The 22,538-nt window shown below is 34.6% G+C and overlaps 1 protein-coding gene across 1 annotated transcript in view; it reads right to left on the bottom strand.

Moving 5' to 3' along the window:
• The window catches only part of CCDC73 (coiled-coil domain containing 73), a 103,910-nt gene that overhangs the window by 19,711 nt on the left and 61,661 nt on the right, over positions 1 to 22,538 (bottom strand). Inside the window, exons 9-14 of the mRNA XM_080405846.1 lie at positions 21,186 to 21,260; positions 19,077 to 19,115; positions 12,325 to 12,460; positions 9,401 to 9,480; positions 3,255 to 3,383; positions 2,854 to 2,913 (exon numbers count right to left, since the gene is read on the bottom strand). Of these exons, the coding sequence (XP_080261972.1) occupies positions 2,854 to 2,913; positions 3,255 to 3,383; positions 9,401 to 9,480; positions 12,325 to 12,460; positions 19,077 to 19,115; positions 21,186 to 21,260 (519 nt within the window). The remainder of the gene's footprint in view (positions 1 to 2,853; positions 2,914 to 3,254; positions 3,384 to 9,400; positions 9,481 to 12,324; positions 12,461 to 19,076; positions 19,116 to 21,185; positions 21,261 to 22,538) is intronic.

Here is a 22,538-nt window from a genome sequence, read left to right on the forward strand (position 1 = left end):
TCAAGGTTCATGCTGACAGTTAAGGAGCTGAGGGAGCAATGGAAGTGAGGTCAAAAGTTCTGAAAAGCATACAGATGTCTTTAACAGCCCTGGACTTAAATAATATATAACAGATAGTAGTAGTTTGTCTAATCAAGAAAAATCTGACCTGATATTCTTCTTTCAGTGCATTTAACTCACTCTCCATTCTAATGTTCGTTTGGGTTACTCGCTGAAGCAACTCCTGCACACATTGTAGAGAGCTGAGAATTTCCTTATTAATACAAACAAATCAGGATCCATTGAATAAGATTTTGTTTCTGAAGTTTAAACATTAGATATTAGATAAAATGTCTTTTAGATTAACATATTTGGTTTTTATTCTGCCAGTGTTTACAAAGTCATGTATATAAATGCAGTCCAACATCAACATTGGGGAAGGGCTTCTAGGAAGAAAACAGAACTCCTCCAGGTTTTTCTGGCCTTTTGCCTTGGAGAAGTTAACATTATTATAACTTACCCTTTTTAGAGAATTTTCTTATAATTAAAATTAAAATCCATTGACACTTTAAACATACTTGAGTGCAAATCTGAATAAAATATATCAGATCCAACCTCAATGAGAGTTCAGTTAATCTCACAGAATAATTTTATGGTACCACATTACAGTTCTGGCAATTATGAATAATCCCAGAGAAAATATATGACAGGCAAGTAATCACTTCCATTAGTGAATCACCTTCATATGACAATATTCTGTACCTCCTGAATTAAATCCCAATAAATGTGAACTACCACACATTAGCTTTACTTCATATGGTGCAGCACATCAGATTTTGATGTCACTATCTGAACTTTTGTGTACCTTCATCAAGACTATATTGTTACTTCAGGAAGAATAAGTTCTAAAAAAAAGAGCCACCCAAAATGACTTGACTAAAGTAGTATAGATTTGCAAACGCATGGGTGCTGCCGTTAACTTTGTGGCAGTTAGCTGAAAACATGGATGAAATGGAGGCAGAGAGTAATTTTTTATTAAACATTACAAAACACATTTCGAAAGATTCAAAGACAGAAGGAATGATCTAGCCAAGCCAATCCATACTCCCCAAAGACCAGAACAGCAGTTACTAAAAGATGACATCCACAGGAAAAAAAACCCTGAGTTTCAGGCAGATGACAGTCTTAAATGTGCTTAGTTGCTTCAAAATATATTGAGAGGAATGAATTGTTAAAACAAAGTATTTTCACATACTTGCAAAGAGCTTTCAAATTTATCTATTTTGGGTTCTATTGTGTACAGCTATCTACTAAAAATAAAATCATTATTTTGGGTGTACTCTCATTCCTTTTCATGTATGTAAATTCTTACTTACACAGAAATAAATAATATTCTTGTGCTGAATCTTAATTTATCTTCCGTTCAGTTTACATCTTGAAAACTGAACTACAGAGAGCTGGAATGGCTTGCCCAGTGTCATCTGACAGGTCAGCAGCAGAGTTGGCCATATCTTTTAAATCTAGTACAGTGTTCACTCAACTAGACAAGATTGCTTCTCTGCATGCAGTTCAGTGTAAATCAGCTATGATTTAGATATTATATTCAGCCTCAGTCCAAGAACCACTGAAGCCAACATCAGTTAGTCCAGATGGTGAATTTGTAGTGCTTTAATACAGAAATCCAGGTCTTCTAACCCAAGTTCTTGGAGAAACACAAAGTCCACCTCTATATTAGAGCCCTTCCCAGATTTATACCAAAGCCCTCCATATGGTAAAACCATCCACCGACCCTAACAATTCACACAGGTGAGAACAGAAAGAAAATAAAAGTCCTTGCCTTAGATAATATATATCAAATATCCATATGAATTATGCTACAAGTATCTCCATATAAATGTTTTTAGTGCATTCAGGGCTGTGGGAGTAATGAGGCAGGAATGTCTCTCCTTTTTTCCCCTGTGTTTATTGGCAAGTATTTTTAAAAACCAAACTCAAAATGCAAATATGCTTTCATGGGTTGGAAGTGTACTGTTGGATTAGCCTTCAGTGAGTGCTCACTGGGTGTGCAAACAAGCTACTGCTTTGGTCTCTCCCTGAGAACAAGAATGATACACTTCTCTGACATGTTTGACTTAATGAACTGCAGAATGAAAATTCTACAACTGTTTTAGGAAAAAAAAACAAAACCACAACAAAAAACCTGCACGACCCCCACCCCCTTTTTATGCTTAATATTCTGCAAAGCAGTATTATGCTGTTGTTACAGGGAACATAATTGTTTTGCTTGTTTAATTGTTTAATGCTTGACTCCATGTACCTTGGTTTGAATATCAGGATTTGCTCTGGAACGTATCTGAGTTTGCAACAAAATGCAGTCTTAACTCTGTTCAGCTATGTACAGGTATAGCTTAATATTCTAAATGTATGTGCTTTGTATGAATGGAATATGATTTCCTCTGTATATGACTGACACAATTCCAATTCTACCTGGTTTGAATACCAGCAATATTATAGCAAACTGCTGTCAACCAGAAAAGCAGAACAGCAAGCATGTTGAGCAAACCTTATTGCTTATTTGTACTGAATTGATATGTAAACAACTGTTTCATGGCTATACCAAATTTTTCCCATCTGAATTCAAAAACGAAATTTAAGACTTGGAATAAAGTGTCAAACAATGGACTTTGTTCTGGTAATAAATTTTCTAAAGACTGTGGAGGAAGATCCCATTCATGTTAGTATTAAAATATTTCTGAAGAGTAAACAAGTGAATTTAATTAGTTCTAGTAGTTTAGTTTAATAATTTAAGAAACTTAAATAAGAAATATGGCATATATGTTGATGATTTTAAATAGTAAAGTACTAACAACTCACCAGCTTTTCTTCTTTAATGTGAGCGTTTTGTTCTTGAACTTTTTTACTAACTGCTGTCTCCTTAAAAAAAAGAGCATGAAGAACATGAAAAGGCATTTAACATTTCTGTGTATTTTCTTTAGTAATATTGTATTAATGTATTGTATTATCGTGAGGCTATTTAAAGAAAAAAATATTTTGAAATGTCTTATCTTTTTTTTTTAACTATAAAATTATACTTATATTGATAACATATTTACTTCCCTAGAAAAAGTTCTGGAAATAGTTTTTTTATATTGTATATGCAGTTAGTAGAAAGGAATCATTAATCTGTATATGTCAAAGATCATTGCCATAATGTTTGCTGAAGAAAGAACAGAAAAGTATTCACCAAAACCTTAAATCTGTTTAAATCAAAATACCATTCTGATCTTTTGTTGCAGTTCTTGAAACTGTTTTTCCTTTGCTGCAAGATTGATGTTTTCTTCTCCCACCCTGTACTGAGATGTGACCTTGGACCTTATCAAGTCTGCAGTTACTTTCTTCAGTTCCTTAACACAGGAAACACATATAAATAGTTCACCCAGTATAGGCATTGCAATTCAAAACAAAGACAAATCTTTTAAACTATCCTGAGTCATGCCCTACTTCTAAATAATGTATGGAAACAACAGAATAAATTGTAGGAACTGAAATTCATAAGACTGACTTGCTAAACTTTAAACTTGTCACATGTAGCTAAAAGTTTCTTTTCAGAGATGAAACATTATTGTGCTAATTTTACTCTGTTTGAAGTATTCATCATACTTAAGCATTTTGTTATTTTCTCTTCTAAGAAGTCTATTAGGAGTGGATGTTGAGTTCCTATTGGTAAAACCTCCTACACAGAGATATACAATAGGAATAAAGTACCTATTATAACTACTGTGCATGTTCCTGGGAATCAGGAGGAAAAAAGGAAGAACAGTGACTATCTGGTAAAAACAGGAACTGGCTATAAATCTGCAGGATCTTTGCTTTTCCTGAAACATTAATTACTTAATCTCAGGAGAATGCTAAATTAATTTTATATTAGAGGCTTCTATGACATGATTTTCCATCTAAAATATGCCTTTGATTTTATAGTCTTTATTATCTTTTAAATATCGTGCCTTTTTTTTTTTTTTTTTGGTATCTGTTTTCTAACTGGTTTATTCCAAGCTCCTAGTGGAGCAAATAAACAGCAAATGCTTTGATCTCATTAAATTACAACTTATAGTTCCTGGAGTCATAAATATTGTGCCCTGTTCTCCCCCACCCCTCCCATTCTAGTACAAGGTAGTCTGTTTAATATCGCTCTCTCCTTGAGCGCTCTGACGTTTACTCAGACGAATCGCAGAGGTTATGAATGCTGTTCACAGATAGTATCAAGAATTCTTCATGATGCCATAGTGGTGAACCAAGCATTCAGAATGGTAATAGTTTTATCTAACAACTAAGTCCAGTCTGTTTAACTTTTCTTCACAAAACTGGAATTCCATGTTATCACAGACCAATGGTTTAACTGTTCTGGACAAAATCATATAACAGTACTAAGAAATAGGGAAGATTACATTGTATTTTAAATTTACAAATGTAAAGTTTTACAGAAAATAGAAGCACAGGTACTACTTTTAAATAAATCTTTTTTTTTTGTTTTTTTTTGGTTTTTTTTGTTTTTTTTCTAGAGGCTGCATTTCTCATGTATTTTAGCCATAAATAAATCTAAAATGATCTAGTAAGTACTAAGTGGGATTGCACAATCAACTGTAGAACCCAAAGACAGCAAAGCTTTAGAATTGTGATATTGTGCAAGCTAGTAAAGCTTTTTCCATCTTCTGCCATGAAAACATGTATTAGTTGTAGTGTTTTTACTGGAAAGCTCTGTGATGAAATATGCAAGGAGAGTTCCTACATTTAAGGGGCAGGAGGTTCAAGCAATTTTAACTTTGTAAAAGCAAAAAGGTGCACTGTGCCAACCTTTACAGAGAACTACATTGATGGTATATAGAACACAGCTAACAGGTTGTGTGCTACACAAGCAGGTGCAAAAGCCCACTATGGATCTGATATCATATATTTTCCAAAACTCAGAGTTTATTGTGTGCATAAAAATCTTATTACTTATTTTGTTGTGGAGAAAGAACATGTCACACTAAGTAAATCATGCCCTTGAGGTAGAAAAAATGACTAGATTTTCTTCTTTGTATATAGCAGGTGAATATATATATAATACATCTGCAATCAAACACAGATCTGCTTATCTAGCAAAGCTGTAGGCAGAAAAAAACCAAACCCAACAACCAACCAGAAACCAACACAAATCCTAAAAGAACCAACACAAACCCGACCACAAAAAATAATGGGAAGGTTTTCTATGGTGAGTGAAAGCAGAAACTATGTAGCTCTGAAAATAACAGAAAATCATTTTATACATACATAGGTATATTTTCTTGTATTCTGAAATGAAAAAAAAATTTCGCCCCCAGAGGCTTTGCTTCTTTTCCTAGTAGCTTTCTGTCATTAATAAGATTACCGGTAGTATTCAGAACCCTATAAATTAAATTGAATCTGGAAAATAATTTTATCAGGTTTGGGGGAATGCTAAGAAAGAATGATAAGGCTTTAAACCTTTTCCTTTGATGTGTTGCTAGCAGCCAACGCTTAGGGACATGGTTTCAGAAACACTTCAAGTCAGCACAAGTCAAGAGTGTCACAAAAGAAACAGTCCTGCTCCTTAAACGTGTTCTCCTTTTGCCAGTTAACCTAAGCTAAAACTTCCCCTTTCATTTGGTAAAATGTAGTTTTGATCAATACAAAGTTTTCATGCTGCTTTCCCTCAAGGCCGCACAAACACATTTGCCAGCTTGAAGAGGTGGTATGGGACTGGAAAAGCAGCCAGCGCAGGCAGATGTAACCATTTCCCAGAACAGTGCTGATATCGTACACAAACTTTAACTGTATCCAAAATCACAACTCTATCTTTTCACTCCCTTCTTAGATTGGTGCAATTGTCTTGTAATCTTTCAGGCCTTGAGCAGCATAACTCTTTTTTTAAGCAGCAGAATGAAAGACACGTTTTCCTTGGCCAGATTTCATTGCAAGCATTTTCATAGTGATTGAAAAGAATGCCACCACACTGAATATCTCAATGTTCAAATCCTAAAATAAATGTTGCTGAAAAGAAGGTTATGCCACAGTGTGTTATGATAAGACTTAGGAACTGGACTTGTAAGTGGGCAATGTCAAGAGAAAACTACAACCTCTCTAAATAATATTTTTTCCACAAATCCCAGAAGACTAAACCGGTGCAGCCTGGACCTCAGCTTAACCCAGGTTTTACTGTTGTATATGTTTAAACATACCCATCACATACTTGTAATTTCATTACAATTGGAGATTATTTTTATCCATAAATGCTGAACAGCATTCACTAACTTTATATTCCCTTTAAGAACAAATGTGTGAGATCATCCTGGTCTGAGTCAAAGTAATGGCTGTGATAAGAGCTGACAGCCAAATCAAGATTTTCGTACTATGGATAGTCATTCCCACTCCAGCACTGAGTCTATACAGGAAAGAAGTTTGAACCCACAAGTTGTCAGAGCTGTTAGAGGTCAGTCAAGTCTCCAAGGCAGATAAACCCAGCTTTCCAAGCTGTTCCAACTTGTGCTGACTTCTTTCAGTTACGTAGCAAGTGAAAACCAATTGGTAATCCCTCTTTCAAACTCTCTAAATATCAAAAGTTTTCTCATTGCTTTGTACGTCTTGTAGGTCCCTTCAGCTCTGCAACAGATACATTCCCCAACAAGGGAAAACACTTGACTGCTCTAAGCTCACTTTTGCAATGGTTAGGCTCATTACAAGGTAACCACAATGAAATGCAACTAGCTTAGGGCGCTACTTACTTGGTTCAAGCACTTTTTCTCTATTCTTTTGCAGTGAACCAAATCACGAGCCCACAACCCCTCACAAACAGAAGTTGTACTGAACTAACAAGTGCCATTACAGATACAGTTCAGAAATGCACTCTCTCACTACATAACTTTCCAGAAATGTTTAAAAGCAAACTTGAAATAGGGAATATTGAAAAGGGGCTGTATTTTTTACTCTATTGTTCATTTTTAACTGTTTTCACAGAAATTCTGTGTTTTGAGGAAAAAGGCATGTCTTTCTATTATATACAACTTTTATTTATAAAACCATATTTGCAAATAAAAAAAGCCTCACTTTTTTTGCAAAATAAGGAATTGCCACAGCAAAGTGCTGTGGCACTACATGAATATTAAAATGCTAAGAAATTAAATTCCAGTTCAGTTTTCTGCCATCATTCAGAATAGGATGGTCAAATACTAAACAACCAATAAGAAATTCAGAAACAACCATGATAAAGGCATTTCCTGGTGAATTGAGGAAGCCATATTAAGTTTCAGTTGGCCCCTTCTTCTGCTTATTTAAAAGTATTTTATTTAAAATGCATCACCCATGACCATAAGAATCAGGAGTATAGCTGAAAAGAAATAATGGATCAAGCAATATATTTGATTACTGGGGTACATAAATCACTATCAGTCTCTCTTATGCACCTCTGTTACTCACAAATTTTACCACGTAAAATTTTTTTCTTACCTCTCAAATTACTTACCCTCAGAGAATTCCAAGTAATTAATTATTCTTGGTTTCTTAACAAAAATCAACAAATCTAATTTACTGTGATGCTTAAAAATTTCTAAACCTCCTAAATTTTTATATTCACAATATATTACAATAGAAGATATCCTGCATTTTAAATGAATGTCCCTCTTTTTGTCACATAAAAATTATTTATCCTTTTAAAAATGAATTGTACAGTTGAAGTGTACCCTATGTACACAAGACAAAGTTGCCCTCAGACTTTCATGGCTATGACGTTATTAGCATTCTAACAAATACAGCTTTTCTATAGAGGAAAGTTGTTATCACTGACAACTTCCAGTATCTTGCTGTTGCTCTTCCATCCATCAAATATTTCAGATAAATATATATAGTTTTTTATATATAATACATATAACCTATCATTTGAGTTATACAGCTAAATAAAAATCTCTAAAAGCCATATAACCTGTGATTTAGAAAATAAGACTTATTCCACTGTTCTGCTTTACTGTTATTGTGTTTCTCAGTCTGCTTATATGATGGTAGAGTTCTGAAATCTTTGAGACCAGTCACTTCAAAACTTACCTTTTCGACACTGAGGTTTGCCATGTTATATTTGAGTACATAAGTGAACAAATCTGGATTGAATTCCTGATTATTCTTTACTGTAGCTAGAATATCTTCACATATTAAATATAAAAATTAAGCAAAGCACTAAAGAAAGTAAGAATGAAACAATCTTAAACTGTCTCTATTTCAAGATAAAAGTTAATTTTAAGTCAGGCTTCTAGAGGCATCATACTCCAAAGAACCTTTAACAATAAGAGGCTGTATGCTCTTAAGTAAAGAAAACAACACTAGTTTCAAGAAGAATTTTCAAGTACTTCTGTACCTTCAAATCTCATTTTTCAGGCACAAAAATGGCACATAAACATCCAATTTTTGATCAATTTAACCCAAATATAAAATAGTCATTGTCTCTTTTCCTCATTTACAAATTATCTCCCCTTCCCCTTTTTGTTTTGCAAGAAATTAAAAAAATTTGCAGATTCCATGGTAGTCCAAACAGTTCATCCAGAAGCTGGGGATTAACATTAGGCCAAGAAGCTGAGAACAATCATGCATTTGTTCCCTACCTAAAATCCTGAGAGAATCAAACGGGAAAAAAAAGTAGAATATAAAGATAAGGAGATGTGAAAAAGATGTGGTATGGAAAGATACTGAGTTTACAGGACAATTTTGACGTCAGAGGGTCCGTTTGCTTTTCTCCTGTTAACACTTAAACAGTTCAAAGGGAAATAAGAACTTTATTCTTCCCACCATTACATGTGTTTAAGAGTGCAACTCAGAAGTGTACCTGGCAAATACCAGTTTCTGAATAGAAAAGGGCAGAAAAGAGCTTAATGGCCAGGCAACTTCTTTGTCCATAGTATCACTGTTAGCTAATGTCTCAGTTCCCCTGTCACAAAATTCTCCCATTTCTGATGAACATTCAGTTACACTTTTTATCCTACATTCAAGCTACCTGCTTGCTTCTATGACAACTATTCTTCAATGTTCTATCTCTCTTTGACTAAACTGAAACACCATTGCTACCTTTCCATCTGAAATGGGAGAAGCAATGAGAACACAGCGCAGCAGAGTAAGAGAGGCTGCTAATAATTAACAAGAAATAAGTAGGACACTATAAGGTAAATAAAAATTCCCAAGTTACAGAAATTACTCAGAGCTGCTCCAATTTTAATTGGCATTCATCTGAAGTATCTGTGCACAACAAGGAAGCATAGCCCAATGTAGCCATTAGTCATAGAATGAAGAACAGTTCTGCTGCTTGTCCACTACTTCTATTCTACGGTAGCTTGTAGAAGTCCCAAAGAATCCCAGATATACATTCAGAAATGCATACTATACTTACTTCCTTCAGATTACTTATTTCAGTCTCTTGTCTTTTATTCACTGATGTTAGCTTCTTATTAAGCTGTACTGCTTCCTGTACTTAAAACAGAAGATAAAACAGGTAAATAAATAGTTTCATATTTGAATGAATATTTTATAACTGCAATGTATGTGTATCAAATTTATAAAATAATTAAATATCTTTATGGAAAGAAGACGACTGAAAATATGACTCAACTACTTTCTCTGTACAGTGTGATACTACACTGGAGGATGACACAGGTGGTACCAGTTGTTCTATACGTCAAATGACTTTTCAGTATGTTGGTCTGCCTTTTTTAAAATTTATTTGTAATTTAATTTTTAGTGTCATTTGATGTCACTTTATTAAGATCATTTATCTGTGAACTTTTAATCTTAGTTTTGTTTAACTAAAGCTTTGCTTGAAATCCTCTGATGAGTTTACTTTCAGAGGAACACAGAACATAACGCACCACAGAAATTCACATAACTGAGTTAACAGATGTACAGAGTTATATGCATACAGGACATGGAAGACTGCAAACAGCAGAGGATAATGGAGAAGAAAACTCTAGGAATGATCTCTGCCCCTTTTAAAAGGGAAGGGAATTCTCTCTTAGACTTTATTGAGGCCTAGATATTACTGGAAAATTGCTGGAAGTTTCACAATGAAAAACTGAAGATATTCACTGGTCCCTGTACTTTTTCAGTCACCTCTATTCAACCTCAGTATTTTAATCCTCTCAGGTCTCTCTTCAGCCTTTTCTATTCCCTGTTTCCTCTTCATTCAGTCCTAATCTTTTTTCTTTTTTTTTCTCAAAAAGCTTCTGGCACAACACTTGAATAAAGAACTCTAGACACTCCATCACACCCAGAAAGTCCTTTCCTTTTCTGTTAAAGATGATAAGTGTCATGGAAAATGATGGACGACAGGCTTACAATGCAATAAGCAGTTTTGCAGTTTTATGTGTGAATTTGTGCTTAACAAATGAAAATACTTAAGAATGTAACACATATCTTCTGATACAACTTAGAAAAAACCCCACGGAAACAAGCAAACAAAATGTGGTAAAATTCTGTCTTTCAACAAGAGTCATGTTCACTCTCTAGCTTTAAAATACTAATACTGGGACATTGGATAGGCAATAAAGTTTTAGATTTACAACAAATTGTGGTATTTTCCCATACAGCACTGTTAACACATCAATTTTCACTTTCTTGTTTCCCTACGTACTGCTTTAACACAGCAGATAAAGAACAACAGTTTACAGATTTAAACAATTTACATAAAAACCTGCTTGTAGATTTTCTGCCTGACTTTTCCACTGACTGCAGTTTCTTGTTCAGAATTTACAAGTTACCTACATGCCCATTGCATGTCTTACTGCAACTCAAATCGAATTCTCTCTGCAGTAAGAGACACACTGGAGTAAAACTGGTGAATAGATTGGCTTCTGGAATAGAAGTTTGTAACATATTTAATCTTGTCTAGAGGTTGATTTTGAAATTACTCATAAATATAAGTAGAAACATGGCAAAAAGCATTTATATATGCTTCAAATAGTGTAAATACTGAAAATAAATGTTATTTCTCCATGAAATTGCAAGAGGACTTTTCTGTATGTGACATAATAGAAGAGTCGCACCCAATATAAATAAAAAGGAAAACACAGGAATGTTTTCTGTTATTTTTAATATTAAATATTAGCCTATTTTAAAAAATGGAATACAAAAAGGTATTGAGGTATTGATACATCACAAATAGACATAGAACATGTTACCAAGTTATTCAAACTTACCTGAAAAGATATTTGATTTCAGGCAGAGAAAACCCAAACTTACAAGCTTTGGTATTTGAGAATGTGTTGGTGTTTTGGGCTGTGAGGTTTTTTGTTTGCTTGCAGGTTTTTGTTTGTTTGTTTTGAAATATACAAATACTTCTCCCTTTCCTTGAAAAAACAATACTTATTTTAATTTACATGCTGTGTATGTGTTTACACGGATGAAAACTTCAGGCACACAAAACAATATGCAAGTCCATATTCTACACATACACTGTGATGTTTGCATAGAAATCTTTTACTTTGTTATGAGAAACAAAGATTTCTCTCTCAAATTAATAGGTACAAAACTTCATTTAAATGAGGTACTTTTATTACTTGACATTATCAGCTTTATTATTTTACAGATAAAAATATATATTTATATAAAAGTACGTGGAATAATATTTCTGTGTATTAGTAGTTTCACAAATAATTCTGTTATGTTTCATCACATGAATGGGGATATGGTACAGATGTGTAAAGCTTAAATAGACGTAGTGAGAATCTACATAACAATGATAACTGCATAAAATTACTCATACCACCCTATTAATTTACTGGTTTTAAGATGTTATATTTCTGTACAAGAAAACAATTTTTATTATTTCATTAATGTTTTCTGTCCATTTTGCAATATTAAACCTACTTTTAAAAGGCTTAATTTTCCACTATTTGCTAATTCCTTTACTTTCAACCTCTCATTTGAGCCGGTACAGCTGTTTAAGTTGATTATGCTGAATGGCAACAGGAAACTGATCCAAATTAAGTGTAATTTATTTTTTTTTTAAAGGGTGGGTCTGCTGCTGGATTGTTTTGAACACAAATCAGCTCCTTGCTATAATTTATATGCAGTCACACACACAACTGCAGCAGTGTATCAACAAATTGCAGAAGAGGTACAGGGCCTGTGCTGCTTAACCTGGCGTTGTCACAGAAAGAAACACTGAGGAAGCTACTGAGGTACAGTAATTGTCAGTTGTTCTATTTGATGCTTGGCACAGGGGAGCTGATGTTTTTTCTGAATTGTCAGGTTTCTCCAACTCAGAGTTTTCAATACACAGCAAAAACAAATGCTGGAGGACATTTAAGACATACATACCACTGTGCTCTAGTTTTCCATGAACACCTTTTATGATTCCAAACTGACACGCAAGAGTGGCATAACACCTCTCAACTTCATTCAGTTTCTTATGATGCTCCTCTTTTGCTGTTAAGTGCATCTGTAATTTTTGATCCTGTTAGAAACATAAATGAAGCACCTGCTTAACGACAGTAACTCGTATGTATAAATCAACTCTCCAAATGCTTTTTAATGTAATAGCATACATGCTGAGACACAATATCTCAGTTGTCTATTTCATATCTAATGTTCAATTCCCATTTCCAAATAGCACCCCATACCAAAGACCTTCACCTGTGTGTTAGATTATCAAAAAAAAGCACTTTAGCATATTTCATTAAGTTGTCCCGTGTATTTAGGAGAACTTTCATGTAAACATCTGCAGAATTGTATTAACTGTTTTCAAATCCTGGTGTCAAGTTTTCCTTTGTTATGTGATGTAAACACGTTATTTAATCTGCCATTGTACTGTGAACATAGCCTAACATGCTAATGCTGCCTGTGGTTTACACTCATCCTCCTGTGCTACCACTCAGTACAGCATTACATTCTCATATTCCTTTGATGTATGATGTCCATGCAGTTTAATGCAGTTCCCACCCTACCTCAGTTATTCAGATTGGGGCTGTACCTGCCCACGTCTTTGGCTGCAGATTCAAAACAATACAGCAGCTTCAGCAGCAATATGTTTGTACCTCATTGCCCTGGCTGCTTATTTGTTCCTTCTCTAGTATTAAACCAAATATATCATGCTCTCAGGTCACAGCAATGCAACAAAATATGGGGCCCAATTAAAAACTCTAGATAGCTTAAATCACAGCTCCCACAACCCGTTTGTTGTCTCAGCACCTTGATGGAGGAGCACAGGGCAGAAACAAGTAAGTGGCTGGAGGCAGGTAAGAGTAGGATCTCCTTAAACTTTGGCAACAGTGCTAGCACATGCATCATGAAAATAAAGCCTACAAATGTTTATGGTCTCCTGTTACATAACAGAAGCAATCTCTGATGCAAACAGTGTTCAGTCTGCTTTGTAAAAGTACTAGTAAAAGTACTGTCTGTCTTTATGGTCTTAAACGCTTTCCAGCATAACGTGGTTTTAATTAACAAGGAAAACTTATTACGCCATATTGCAATACAAATGCAAACAAAAGTATTGGGCTTTTTTCAATACAGCATTGTTCAAAGTATAGGGCCAGTATGATGACCAAGGGATTTGAGCACCTGACATGCACAGAGAGTCTGGGGGAGCTGTGACTGTTCAGCCTGGAGAAGAGGTGACTCTGGGGGATGTGATAAATGTGTATACCTACTAGGGAAGGGGGCAATAAAGACAACAGAGCCAGACTCCTCTTAGTGGTGCCCACTGACACAGAGTGAAATACAGGAAATTTCACTTAAACCCAAGGGGGGGAAAAGTTATTGTATGGGTGGTCAAACATTGGAACAGGTAGCACAGACAGGCTACAGAGTCTATCTGTGCAGATATTAAAACACCTGACTAGACATGGCTCTGTGCACTCAGCTCTAACTGAGCCTGCTTTGAGCAGGGCAGGGTCAGACTAAGCCATCTCCAGAGATGTCCCGCAGCCTCATCCATTCCAGTTCTGGGATTTTTAAAAATGACACAGAGCAATGCCAATTAGGAGAGAAAATTTGTGCATTTGACAAACCTAAATAAAGATTTTCAATATACTTGCTGAAACACAGAAGTGCATCAACTAATTCTAAAGAGTAGTGGTGACTGATTTAAATTAGTGAAACTAATGCAGATTCATTCCCTGTGCTTCCCAGGAAAGTGTAAGTAACCTTTTACTGAGTAATTATTAATTCCTCAGTATCAATTATCAGATGTAGCATCTTGAAATTTGATGAATTCACTTCTACTTTAAGATTATGTATCAGGAAGGGGGGGGGGCACATTCTAACTACTTTTGTAAGCATCTAACACTGTATTTTTATTTCTGTTAACATATTGGCCCAAGCAGTATCTTATCGCTATGAACCCACATGGTCATTAAGTAAAAAGTATAATGAATTTTACCAATCTCTCCCTTGTATTGTGAAGGAGTGATTGAAAATACATGTTCACAGGAAACTATATTCAGTGACACGTGCACTTTTTTTAAAAGTTATTTGTTATATTTTTTTCATATACAATAAGTTTTTTGTGTTCCTCTTTATACTGTATTATTGTTAATAGCTTTGTAAGTATCATTTTGTCAATTTTTCAATTATTTTTCTCTGAAGAGAGTGCGATAAATTAATCCCTCAGAAAAGATATGCATGTATTTAGACACCTAATCTATTTATAATCTACAATAGAGTAACACAGCAACTAAAATTAATTGGGCCAAACTCATTCCTGTGTGTAAATTTCAAGTTGCACAAGGACAAATCTGGCCCAGTCTCTGTCTTCTGCAAGGCTCCATTTCCATACAGTAACAAATGCAATACATGTCCAAGCATCAGAGGATAATAAAAGCTGATAGTAATCAAAAGAAATGACCAACATAAGGCTAGCAAAACAGAATATACAATACAAATTTCTCATGTTTTATAAGGTATGAAATTAAACACACTACAGCAAATGGAAAGTCATAATGGAAGCATTGGCAAAGAAACACCACCACTTACAGAATCACTACAAGGAATGTAGGTTGTGAATGTTCATATACTTCCTCTTTTTCTTAATCATAAGTAAACTGTTGAAGACCTGTGCTTAACTAACACTAGGATGTAGATATTATAACAACAAAAAAATAAAAAAAAAAAAAAAAGGAAAAGTTATATTTGTTTTTCCTGATAGTCATTTAGGTATATTTATTCTGAGAGATTAACGAACAGGGAGGCATTGCTAATCTGAGTCTCAAACAAGTTGTGGCAAGATCTGACTTTTTTGCACTGTCTTTTATATGGATTTTTCTTAGCCTTCTCCCAATTTCTTTCTTAAGTTAGCAAGACAATGTTAGTCCCTCCTCCTCACTAGAAAAGTAGAAATATACTTTAGTTACTTTCCAGGGCTCTTTCCAGTGAGAAAAGGAATCAGCCTGCTATAGCCTCAAGAGTTTTATTAAGAGCTTACCACTTGCCTAAATATGATTTTTGATGACAAGCTGCACTCCAGGCTTAGTGCACAGTAAAATAAAAGCCTGAGTATGTGATTCTTCTGCTCACAGTGAAATGGTCTGAAAACATTCTTCCACAGAAGACAATCAAGAAACACCAGGAGACACTGTAGGACAGGGAGGGTATGACCCTGGAGCTGGAGTAAGACCCACAGAATCTTGGTGGTTCTTCCTAATGTCTGATACTGCAAGAACAGGAATTATTGCCCTGCCCTCCACCAGTAATAAAGATAAGCTGGGATGGGGAGTGGAACTGATTGTGGCCATATGGTTTGTTGAGGCACAATGATTTCTTGGTGGAACTAGACCAGAGAAATAGCTCAGGGTCAGGTAGGTGACTGGAGGAAGACAAAGAGGGAATTGCTCATATCTCAAAGATATTCTGGAAATTGAGCCACTACTCAGAGTGACTCAGTGAAGCAGAAGGTGGTAATCGGGAGGTGAAAGTGTCAGAGAAACAAAGATGTAACGGCATGGAGACCTAGGGCAAGAGCATGTCAAAATTATGCCAAGGGTTACCAATTGCAAATCTTTAAAATACGTTTTTTTCCACAATAGTTCCTTCAGTTGCCACCATTTTTCTACTTAAAAATAATTATTTTTAATTTATACTGTATCACTGCCCTCCCACTGTATTTTTAAGCAACAGAGTATAATTACAGGCAAATTCCTAAAATATATGGAAGGGAAATAAAAATAACATTCCTATCTTAGATTATTAAGAGCAAACCAACATTTAAAAGTACATTTACTTAACATTTTACAGCAATTAATTTTTCATTAATTTGGCCACTACTTCTGTATTAGAAAACTAAATGGTGGCAGAGAAGCTCTCAGGAAAGGCCTATACCATTTTTAAAATATCCCTGACACATTTTGGCCTTTGCCAAGCAGTACTCATGCAAGCAGCTCCTGGGCACAGTTCAGGAGGCTGCTGAGAACTATGTGGGTTATCTGGATGCAGCTCCCCTCTTTTTTGAGGAGTAGTAGAGTTTAATGAACCTAGACCATTTCATATCACTTGACTGCAGCTCCATTAAATGATCTCACAAACGTAGTTTACAATATAAACAGTCAGCAAGTGAAATTAGACTAATTACCAGTCATTCAAAGAGGCTCCATCTACTTTACTCACTAATATTGATGCACCTTGTAGACAGGGGATGTCTCTCCTTTGACTATACAGATATCTTGCACTCTAAATTTGCTCTTCTGAACTGCACACAAGGTTTGATCTATAAATGAGCCAACACTAGCCTTAATCTCATTCTTGTCTTTTTTATATTTTAGCACCAAGATATATATTTAAGATTTAGGTACTGCAGAAGACAAATAACTCTAAATGCTCACTCTCTCAGAGATGCCCAGGATCAGACAATGCTAGTTAACAAGGGAACACATGAACAGATGCTACACCTGAGTTCTAGCATTCTTCATTGTATCACCTGCCAGGAAATTAATGAAGGAGGATACCAAGACCTGACCAAGCCCATTTTCCTCCAGTTATTTCTTTATTTCAGCAGCAAAAAAAATAGCACAATACAGAACCCGTACTCAGGCATATTCCGTCAAGACAATTAACTTTGTAGTAATCATCCTGTAGCCTTCTGACTGCATGAGTGCTACTATGCACTTGCAGTGAGGTGCAAAGTGACTACATCACACACAATAATCAACACTTTTACAATGGAAACAAAGGAAAGATGGAAGAAAAATGAATCCTTTATTGCTTTGTCTTTATACAGTCTATCAGTATGAAACAACAAAATATGCTAGAATTTTGGAATAGCGGATATCAGCACTGAAGTTTTCACATAAACTCAACTGGATAGCATGCTAAAATATGATGTATATGCAAAATACTAACAGTGCATATACTAGACTAAAAAAACAGAATTAAAGGAACAAAACCAGAAAAAAATGCTGCATCAGTAAAGGGGTGCTCAACCCCAGCACACACGAAAGCTACTTTACTGAATGGCAGGGCTTCTAAAGTGCCGGGTATAAACTAAACAGCACACCTGCTTACTTCCAAAACACTGGCCAAGGCATGATCTAATTTGTCTTAAACAAACTTAAAACTAAAATAGAAATGGGTCTCAAACAAATTAATGGTTTGGAATTTCATCCATTTACTTTTAAACATTTTGCTATTTGTGATAACTGACTGCAAGTCTACATGGGCTACTACTACTTTGATCCCTAGAACACCCTTTTATTTCAGTGCAACTACTCAGAGAGTGAAGTTGATAGAATTTGATCTGGTCTCAAATTGTATTAGCCTGCTACTGCATAAGGTTGTAGGAAAGAATTAATTTCTGTTTACCTTGCATATTTTTATTTTCATCATTTCATATCAGACCATCTTCTATAAATACAGCCAAACCATATATTATGTTTAGTGCTACATGCAAAATAAGATTTCTAATATCTTGTCCCCGCTGAATAGCATTTCTAATAATACTCTGTATCAAAGTCACAGTACCCCAATGTTTTAAAAACAGTCAAATAATCAATTATTGAAAAGTTTATAAACATAAGGAAAGGAAGATATTTAAGCAGCACAGATGCATTTCTAGCTTACAGAAAAGGTGTTGTGATTTAAATATTCTCATTCATATGGAAGACTGAACTTGAAAGTTATGAAAGGAAGGTAATATGTGAAATGACCTAAATGTAAGTTCAATATTTTTTTATATTTTAAACATGTTTTTACATCAGATGCATTTTAAGAATAAATACAAGTTAAGAGTGAAGTAAGATAAAACACATTTATGTTGCCTTTGATCTTTAACTTGTAGCCTTATCTCCCAGGTCAGAGGGCACATTATTCAATTTCACCATATTTTGTGTAAAACCACTGTAGCGTTGAAGATGACTTTCAGTACAAATGTCATGGTACTTAAAGCTAAACTGGACGCTAGTTTTTTGAGCTTCTTAATTAAAATCACAGTTTGTAATGGTCTGACAATATTATCTTTACTCTTTCCAGTTGAGCAGCAGAATTTTCACAGCATTTATTCAATCAAGCTTAGCAGTTGTTCTGCAGCTCACTCTTTCACTTCCTAAAACAGACAACAGGGTTCAGAGCAACTCTGCTGTCACTCTGTATAAATTTATTCTCTGTGTCAAAGGGTGTAAGCTGGACTGGATGAAATCTAAACTGTTCAGGGGAACTGATGTTAAGAAGTAATTCTGAAGAGTAAAAAAAAGGGTGAGAGGGAAAACATCAGTTTTTCTCAAAAACAAAACTAAAAACTGCTTGGAATTCTCTACTACTTCTTTGAGACAAATATGCTAAATGTTATAAGAGTAACATAATTACCTTATTCAAATCTAATCTAGAAAGACAACAAATGAACCAATTGTACTTTAATTCAGGGAGAAAAAATTCCACATGCTAAACAGCAGCTATCACACTATAAAAATCTGAAGATGTTGTATTTGAAAGTTTTTCAGATTCAAAGCTGGTATCACCTCTTTTGGTTATTTGTAATAATTATCACATATCACTTAACAGTTGGTTAGTATTTGCATTATACTCTAAGCAGATATTCTCTTTTCTTAAAAGCTGTTCCTTATTTTTTACTTTTATTAATTTCTTACCATTTCGTTCAGTTTCTTTTGTAAAGTGTATTTTGAAATCTGTGAAATGAACAAGAGATTCATTAAATTGTGGCTATGTTTTTTTAATGTCAATCTGCATTTTCATACCTACAATTTAATTGCATTTATTGCCCATCCAATACAGTAATACTGGGTTCGAATTAATGATTACACTATTTCTTTTATTATTATATTCAATTTACAAAATTTCAATTCAATATTTAAATGATGTAAAAATTGTTTACACAAATTGTTACTAGAGGAGTTTTGAAAAATGCATGAAACCTTGTGTTTTCTGAGATGTATCAGAAAAATAACATGTAAATGGACTACAGTCTGTAAACTAGACTCTTAAAAATAACCAGAGAAGAAAACAGAGATAGAAATGAAAGTATTCCTCAAGTCCTAGAGGAATGTAAGTGTGTTCCCTGTTGGAAAAAAGAATTCTCGGTAGATATTCTAAATGGCGGCATACAAAGACATATTGTACCAGTCTGGCATGCTTTAATAATATAAGACTGACATTTGAAGTCATTAACACTATTTCTCATACACCACTGACATCAGAGAATTTTAACTTGTATAATACTTAAGATTGCAAGAGCTTTAGTCTCTATATCTCTTAGAACGTTTAAAGAAACATCAACAATGTCTAGGGGGGAAAAAAAAGAAATGTCAAAGAACCCTGTGTGTCAATCTTACACAGAAAATACTATTTCTAGGAAAAAAAACCCCACAATCTAAGCCTAGAAAACAATAATTTTAAGGTAGAATTTTGGCTCTCCTGGATAGAGAAGGCTACAGAACCAAATTAGAAACTCCTCACTCTTATTTTAGGCTGATTTCCAAACAAATTTTTCTGGGTCCACAGATTCATTGCGACCTCCTGCTTCCTCAAGCCACAGCAGAATTTCCTAGATCTGAACTATACTGCTGCAAAAATATTTGGGGTGTGAACATTAAACTTTTAATATTGAGCTTTTTTTTTAATTTCTGTTTTATCTTACAAAAGAAAAGCCAGTGGAATCTTTCATTATCCTTGCTGTCCACATACTATGTTCAGCAAGCCATGGAGGGATGTTCTCCATCATCTGTGCTATGCCAAGGTTTGATCAAGGCAACAAAACCCTTACAGCTATTGCACAGGAGGCTGGCCATGAGAATAAATTTCTTTTGCCCCTAAAATACCTTCAGTGTTAACTAAATTATTAAACAGTCTGATACCAGGTAAATGCATCCCATTATAAGAGAACATTAATTGGAACCAAACATGTTGCAAAATAATGGGTAATAATCCATTATAACCATTTTGTTTTCAATAGAATTATTATCCCACTTAGTTTGGGGTAGAAAAAAATTAGTTCCTGGCAGTACCTGAGATCTGGCAATGCATTACAATGCTAGTGCTCTTCTGTGTTGAGTTCTACTCTTTTAATCCATTTTCAACATACCTGCCTTGGTCTTTAAAAGAAAACCAAAGACTAGCTACATCTCTATGTCTTCCTTTATTTCAAGTAACTGAATCACAGTCACAACTGCTCCAACACCATGTAACAACACAAAATACAATATAGAAATAAAACCAAGTGGTACCAGGGTAAATTGTGTGTTTATCTGACAATTTTACTGACAAGCAGGCATTGGAAAGCCATGGATTAAGCAACAAATACAGAAACCTTCTAGTGAAACCAAGGAAAATAATGAAAAACACAGGTACCACTGTGAGCCGGAGGCCCAGTGTAAATTCTTGTTTCTGTTTGGAAGTCCAAACCCAGTATTTCCAGGCAGTTGAGAAGTAAGAAGACAAGAATAGAAAAAAAGACTATGGAAATGAAAAAATGCACATTTCACATGCTATTTGGATTTTTACTGAGTCTGCAGATCTTCTGGAGGAAAAGAACTTTAGGAGGAAGGCTGACTTAAAGTAGTCTTGACACTGAAGGTTAGAACAGAAAGTCAATGTTGGAAAGGGAGGTGTACATGTACTAAAAAGATTAAATAAGGCAGCCTTAAAAACCCTCTTAAAACAACTATTCTTACCAGTGAAAAAACCTAAAACCAAAACACTTGCGTAGCAAGGGAAGTTATTTAACAAAAATAGTAATTTACCTGTAACGCTTTTAAGGCTTCTTTCAGTCCATCAATTTCTTTTTCTTTTGTTTCCACCGCAAGTTGATATTTTCCCTTTCAACAAAAGTGGTACTTCAGGATTTGGGCAGAATAAATGCTTAGGGACATGGTTTAGTGGTGGACTTGGCAGTCCTGGGTTAACGAGTGGACTTGAGGATCTTAAAGGTCTTTTCCAATCTAAATGATTCTATGATTTACAACAAATTTATCAACAAGAATGTTACAAAAATAAAGCACTACTCTGCTATGACAGAACAATTCATAGATGAAAACAGGTAAAAATTCAGCTAAATATTTTTAAAATGTACATATATATTGCTATAAAAAGAAAAGTGAAAACATGATAGTATATTTTCATCACTTATGACTAGCCAGCAAGTTTAAAATTTTTCTGTTCTGGGAGAGACAAGCCTGACAAGTGCAGAATTAATGTTACTTCAGTTTAGAATAAAGATACTAAACAACAAAGAAAGTATCAGGTAAATCCATTTTATTATCTGCTGTAGCAGGGTCTTCACAGAAAAAACTTTCTCAGTTTTTCCAACCCACGGAAGATTAAACCATAATCTGTTATCACTAGAATTACTAAATACATGCAAGCCTAAAATATTTTATATTTTTATATTGATATAAAAAGATATAAACACCCTTAAATTGTTTATGAATGAAGTCAAAGGACTTCAGTGAAATTAAATCAGGTAAGAATCTTGGGCAGCAATCAATACAATGGAGAGCAGAATCTGATATCTCTGAAGATATCAGAGAACACACCAGGGAAAACAAATGCAACCATTCAACCACCCCTGTGTGTTCTAGTTGTTTCTGACATTGTGCTGTCTGTGCAATCCCCTGAAACCACCCTGATGAATAAAAGTACATATAATGTAAATTTGAGCAAAAATTATTCTTTGTATTCAAACTCTGTCCTGAAGCATTACAGTTTAATTTATTCTTTCAGTTACTTTGTTAAAAAGCACTGAAAGTGCTATTCAATTCAATGGAAGCACTTAGAGAACAAAAAAATAATCAGCACACAGTTTAATTCTGAAACAGTAGATGTCATAGAAAATACAAGTCAGGGACTACTACATAGGTGTGGACAAACAGGATGTCTCAAAACAAAAACAAAAAACACCCAACCTCCAAATGCAAGCAAGAAAATAACTAAACCAGATAATATAAATGCGGTAAACCAAGTTTACTTTGATATACTTTCAAACCAATTTTACCAGTTTGCAAATTTCTGTGCAAGTTCTTAGGAAACATATAGCACACTCATCCATTGCATCTTAATCACTAGGAAATTTAAGTGAAGCAATAGAGTCTGCATGC

The sequence above is a fragment of the Falco punctatus genome (assembly GCF_963210335.1).
Source record: "Falco punctatus genome assembly, chromosome: 10".
Classification (NCBI taxonomy): Eukaryota; Metazoa; Chordata; class Aves; order Falconiformes; family Falconidae; genus Falco; species Falco punctatus.